The following is a 6,000-nucleotide window of genomic DNA, read 5'->3' on the forward strand; positions in this document are numbered from 1 at the left end:
TAGAGTTGTATGATTGCGCAAAGGTGTTGGTGCTGGTGCAGGGTTGAGTGCTACTTCTATCTTTCGACGCATGAGCAGCATTGAGCGTACGCTGATGATGTCTATCATATGAGCAGTACCATTCGCAAAGCAAAAGTTTCTGAAACATGTCGGAGCGTAAGTACGTACCGCGCTGGTTCATCTGCAAGGGCTAGCATGTTTTAAATATACCTGTGTGCGTCAATCATGCTCCATAATCCCGGAGCAAGAAGCATAGCCAATCTTAACATTGGTGTTTGAGATGTGGACAGTGGATGTCGTCGCTGGGGCTCGGCGGATTGCTGTTTGTGAAATTTATACTCATCTCTTGTATGTCACTGAATAACATATACAAGATATTTTTTGTGTGTATGATATATGGGTACATAAGAGATTAGTCTAATTGTCTCTTGATATTGCTGCTACTCCGTCGACTGAAGTACTGCTGGTGGTGGCTGCTGCATCGCACTAGCCAGCAGCAGCAGCATCATCGCCAAAAGCATCGCCTTTTCCACGCGTTGCGTTGCCAGATGCCAGACGCCAGTGCCAGCCACGGAGAAAAGCACCAGAGCAAATTATTTCCATATCTTCCACTTTCATTTCTTTGTATCAACTAGAGTAGAGATTTCATTCGACAGAGGCAAAAGTAAAATTCAAAGAACAGGAAAAAACACAACTTTTTTGTTTGTTTGTAGTGAGCTGCATCCGGCGCTGCTACTGCTAGTGCTAGAGGGCTGAAGGGACGCAGCCAACAATGATTTGCACAGCAGCAGCAGCAGGCTGTGGGCCGGTCCTCCTTCAATGACACCTACACTGGTGGGACCGGGACTCGTTTGTTTCTTCTAATCCTGTGAGATCTTCACGCTGGACCAGCTGGTCTGTCACGTCTGTCTGCATCCAGTGTAGTCCCATGTGGGTAGCAGCAGCATCTTCTTGTGCATCACACACCCCTCCTCCCCCCTAGTACTGCTGTGCATATCATGGTCATGGAGGAGCAGCTACCTAGATGGGCTGGTAATAGTAACTACTACTAATTAGTGCTAAATGCATCATGTAATGTAATGTAATAGGAGAGCAAGCGCTATAATCTGTTGCTTGCTGCTGCCATCTGCTGACCTTTGGTTTCATGGTAAAAAAACAAACAAACAAACAAAGTAAAAAAAAAGGAACTACGCTGCGATGTTTTGTTTCTCCTATACTACTCCCACTACTATATCTTCTTTCCTTTGCTTCTAGTTAAGTATTCCTGCGGAGAGAGAAATAGATACCGAAACCAAAGTAAGAACACCATAACCATGCATGGCTTTCTCTCACAAAAGGGAGACGACGACCAAGTGCTTACTATGATTAGGCAAGTAGCAGCGAGGACTATATAACTTTACATCCCGATCGCGCCGGCGCCGTGATCGGAGGACAGCCTGCCACCGGATTGACAGCCTCTGAGCAAATAAATCATGGAGAGCACACACGGCCGCGCGATCTGCGGGCACCCTGTTGTTTGCATTACATAACATACCTGGTCATCGACATGGGGAAGAACGGCGAAGGGATGTCCAGAGCCGACGGCCTCAGATGGCCGGCGAGGACGCCGCTGCTGCTGCTGATGCCAGCGAAGGAACCGGCGCCGTTTCGACGACCGGGCGAGGCAGCCATCTCCCGGTCGATGGCCGCGAAAGGGTCGCGAGCCAAGGCCGCGGACCTCGTCGGCGACGCGAACGGGCTGTCCGGCAGGTTGTGCTCGGCGCTGCATGGAGTCCCCCCATGGAGAATCAGTTGGTGAGATGTTGCTTCGCTGCGCTGCTGGACGACAGCAAAACGCGACACGGACGCAACAAATGATGGCGATAACGACGCATGCTTAGCCGCTAATTCCACCTTTGGTCGCTGTCCGCGTTCGGGCTCGCGTCGCCGGCGGACGACTCCTCCCTGCCGGAATCGGGCGGCGAGTCGACGGCCCTTTGGGTGGGGCCCAGGGGCATGCTGCCGATGGGGCTCGGCGACGCGCGCGGCTTCAGGTCCAGCAGCTGCAGCCTCATCAGGCGGCGGCTCTGGAGCTCCATGGCCTGCTGCAGCTCGGCAGCAGCGGCCTGCTGCTGCTCCTCCAGCTTCCTCCTCAGCAGCATCTCGTTCGCGCTGTGCGAGTGCTGGAGCATCCTCGCACCTGACGGCGGCGAGCATCAGTCCTCAAACACTCCATCGTCATTTTGCAACAGATGATAATGCCTTACCCAGCTGGTGCAGATCCAAGTGGTTTTCTCTGCCGTCTAACCCGTTGGAGAAGAAATCCACCGCCCTCTCGCCTTGCAGCTGCTGCTTCCTGCAGAGCAGCAGCAGCGGAGCGATCGGTCATGACATGATGTCGATCGTAGGTAGAGCGAATTGAAAAAAGGAAGGGGGAGGCGTGCCTGTACTTGTCGGGGACCTTGCCCTTCTCCTTGTAGGGCTTCACGAGCACGCGCGCGTCGCAGATGAAGTGCGGGTTGCCCTTGGCCAGGATCAGCTTCACCGTCTCCGGGTACACGAAGGTGACGAACCCGAACATGCGCTTCTGCTGGTACGGGATGCGCACGTCGTGGACGGGGCCGTAGATGCTGCAGTGCCTCGCCGGAGCCCGGCGCACGCGTCAGAGGCCGGAGCGGCGGCTGGTAGTGGAAGTGGAGCACGGCAGACTAGAGGAACAGTTACCTGAAGTAGTTGGACACGTCCTCCTCGCGGAAGGTGCTGTCTGCCGGGAAGGTGAGGTAAATCTGGCGCGAGCCCGGGTTCACCAAGCTCGCCAAGTCGGCGCGGTCCAGCCGCGGCCGCCCAATGAACTTGTGCGCGTCGTCGCCGCCCAGCATCAGCGCCGCGGCGGCCGCTGCAGCTGCCACCCTGCAGGAATCGTGGAGATCGTGACGTGAGCACGGGGGGAAGAGGAGAGTGTCTACTGTGTCGTCAAGGAGCTAGCTCCTCGGATGATGGCAGAAACGCGGCACCTCTGGTTCTCGTTCTGCTGCTGCTGCTGGTGCAAGAGCAAGCTCAGGCACTTGGTGGCCGCGGACGGGGAGCCCGGGACCGAGCCGGTCGGGGAGTAGGGGAAGGCGGCAAGGCGCTGGGACTTGGAGCGGAGCAGGATGTCCTGGCACTGCTGCTCCAAGGTGGCGGTGTCCATCTTAGCGGTGGCGTCGTCGGTGAGGCCGCCGTGCACGAACCGGCAAGCGCTGCCGTTCTTGCAGTACCCGCGGGCGTAGTACAGGCAGGGCTTCCAGCCGAGCCCGTCGGCCCCGCCGAGGCAGAGCTCGCTGACCGACGAGCTCCGGCGGTGCCCCGGGCCGCCGTTGGCCCACCCGAGGGCGCCGTACGGGAAGAACCCGGCGGCGTCTCCTGAGCCGGGGCTCCGGCACTCGCTGGCGTCGAACAGGGGCAGCTGGTGGCCGCCGGCGGCGGCGTCGCTGAGGAACGCGAGCTGCTCCTGCAGCTGGAGCTCGTCGAGGAGCGGTTCCCCGGCGGCAAAGAAGGGCGACGGCGGCGCGTTCCCGGCGGCGGCCGGGCTCATGAGGTCGGCGGCCAAGGCCTCCGCCGGCGCGCCATTGCTGACGACGCTGTTGGTCCTGGAGAAGTGGGGCGGCGGCGCCCACGACGAGGGCGACGACACCGAGAGCGGCGACGGCGCGGTGCCGGCGCCGCAGCGCCCGGAGTTCTGGCGCGAGAGGAGGAACGGCGAGTGCGTTGCGGCGGCGGTGACGGATGTGGGCGTCCCCGGGCCTGGCGACGGGAGCAGGCCCAGGTCCTTGCGCGCCTTGGCCATGACGGTGTGCAGCAGCGCCTCGGGGCCGAAGGCGAGGCGTATCATCTCCTTCTCGCCGTGGTCCTGGATGAGCAGGAAGCCCATGATCTTGGCGGCGTGGTCCGGGTCCAGCGCCTGGATCCGCGAGAACACCACCTTGGTGGCTTCGTAGGCGTCCATGGATGCAGCCGCAAGCAAGCAAGCAAGCACGGCGCACCGGCACCACCAGAGAGAGAGAGCTTCCTTTTTCGCAGCTGCGGTGTGTGTGCCGGTACTAGAAGAAGAGGGGAGAAGAGTGAGCAAGCTCAGCTCAAGCTCGAGGCAGCTAAGCTAGCTTCGCTTCACTCCGCCTAGAGAGTAGCTAGCTCACTTGGTGCGGCGCGCGGCCACTGACTGGGGGCAGTGAGCGGCTGGTCCATTTCCCAAAGCCAAGCCCCCGGAGGTCGCGGCGTCGGGCAAGCTACGCTACGCTACTCTACTCTACAAGGGGAGTAGGGGGTAGGGAGCGGAGCAGCTCTGAGTGCGCACCTCGCGCTGCGCGCATCGCTATCTATCTATAACCCTGACCCTGATGCTTTCTTCACTGTTCCTTGTGCTTTCTCGGGACGGCATGGATGGCCGGGCCCCGTGGAGGGGACGAGGGACCCCGCGCGCGAATTCCGGTTTCCTCCGGAGTGGTTCCTGGAAGGAAGCAAGGTCTGCTGGGTCGGAGCATTTCCAAGCGCATTTCGCTTTGTTTTTCTTGGTCGAGGAGGGATGGCATGGCAGGGCAGCGGATAGATCTAGATCGCCGTGGCCCCCCAGTTTATAATAAACTCGATCCACACAGCACAGGCCTCTGTCAGTCACCATGTCCACCGCCCCCCTTCCCCTTGTCTTTCTTTCTTCTTCTCTCTCCGTCTCCGGTCCACATCTCCAACGAGCATTTCGCTAATCTATTGCCAAATCCTGCTGTGCGTTTTCAACAGTGTGCTAACATCAGGTACCATTTCACTGCAACCGAGGCACGCCATGACTAATTTTAGAACACGTAGGTAGGTTTTTCTAATTAGAGTTCGGCTGTTCGGGCAGTGCACACAAGCCTCTCTTATCATAGTCACCATTTACCACGTCAGATCTATATCATACGACATGTGTCAATTTTGTTGTCCACACTTATTTGAGTCTATATTGTGTTGCATATTTAGCTATTTTCTCTCGTTACTGGGTATCTGCTTCTACCATCATCTTTGTTAGAGCATGTACAACCTAGACACTGTTACACGGTACTCCAAATATAAGACACAACTAAAACACAACATAATATAGTGGTCATATCTAAAACATGTGTCTTACGATATTCATTGTACCAATCAGAGCATTCAATAAATTAAAGTGACCAATCAGCTAGTCTCATGTCTCGAACATAGAGCTAAGACACTGTGTCTTCGTCAAGATACATGTCTTGAGTTTTTTTACATTCACCCCACTAGACACACTATAAGACACAACTTAAGACACCCATTGTACATGCCCTTAATACAAAGTTAGAAGTGAAAACAGATAGATCGGTTCACTCCCCATGACATAAAAGCACAACCAGAAGTGAAGTAAGACAGGCTGCAGCGGTCTCCGTCGCTTCCCCTCCCCTCCAACTGGCGCCTACACGAGCGCATCCCCTTCCGCGCCCCCTACACAGAAGTAAGATAGGGTATAGTAAATATTTTTTTATGATTGTAGTGGGGTATAAGAGGAGTATTTAGCAGGAACCGCTGCAAGAGATGAAAAGGTAGGGAATGAAATGTTGACGATGTGACGCACAAAATAATATAGAAGAAGAAATTTAAGAGGAACCTCTGTGGATAGCCTAAGCGAAGACAGATCAGTTCACTTCACAAGACATGGAGTGAAGCTAAAGTAAGTGAAGACAGATTAGTTAATTTCACACAACGCAAGGCAAAGTCAGTAGTGAATGAAGGCATATCGGTTCACTTCATAAGAAGCGAGGTCAAATGTGAACAAGAACATATCGGTTTACTTCGCAGGACGCGAAACCTATAACGAAGATTGGGTGCCCGAAAGAAGCCTAGAATATGTATCTAGGATAAAATGGCTAAATTCCCCTTATGTAAAAGAATAGTTGTAAGCAAATAGAATTTGTTCAGGGACGTGAAATAGAATTTCGATCGAGTTCATTCTATAGATTTTGGTGTTTGAGTAAGTAATCTCACCCATCG

General features: G+C 55.1%; 1 protein-coding gene across 1 annotated transcript; it reads right to left on the reverse strand.

The window, feature by feature from the left end:
* Window positions 1–595: 595 nt before the first annotated feature.
* On the reverse strand, window positions 596–4,480 carry LOC100191777 (putative RNA-binding zinc finger family protein). Its single transcript, NM_001159016.2, has 8 exons — window positions 2,994–4,480; window positions 2,704–2,889; window positions 2,424–2,609; window positions 2,247–2,335; window positions 1,894–2,179; window positions 1,535–1,762; window positions 1,361–1,436; window positions 596–1,264 (listed from the first exon to the last, which is right to left on the reverse strand). Exons 1-7 carry the CDS (start codon window positions 3,962–3,964, stop codon window positions 1,397–1,399), a joined length of 1,986 nt encoding a protein of 661 aa, NP_001152488.2. The 5' UTR covers window positions 3,965–4,480; the 3' UTR covers window positions 596–1,264; window positions 1,361–1,396.
* Window positions 4,481–6,000: the final 1,520 nt, after the last annotated feature.

The sequence above is a fragment of the Zea mays genome, chromosome 7 (genome assembly GCF_902167145.1).
Source record: "Zea mays cultivar B73 chromosome 7, Zm-B73-REFERENCE-NAM-5.0, whole genome shotgun sequence".
In the NCBI taxonomy this organism is placed as follows: domain Eukaryota; kingdom Viridiplantae; phylum Streptophyta; class Magnoliopsida; order Poales; family Poaceae; genus Zea; species Zea mays.

Excerpts from the sequence above, each read along its gene's own strand:
- LOC100191777 (NM_001159016.2), bottom strand. The coding sequence starts at position 3,964 with ATGGACGCCTACGAAGCCACCAAGGTGGTGTTCTCGCGGATCCAGGCG. Across the intron at positions 2,336-2,423 it reads AAGGTCCCCGACAAGTACAG|GAAGCAGCAGCTGCAAGGCG; the intron begins GCACGCCTCCCC and ends GCTGCTCTGCAG. Across the intron at positions 1,437-1,534 it reads TTCCCCATGTCGATGACCAG|GCTGTCCTCCGATCACGGCG; the intron begins GTATGTTATGTA and ends ATCCGGTGGCAG.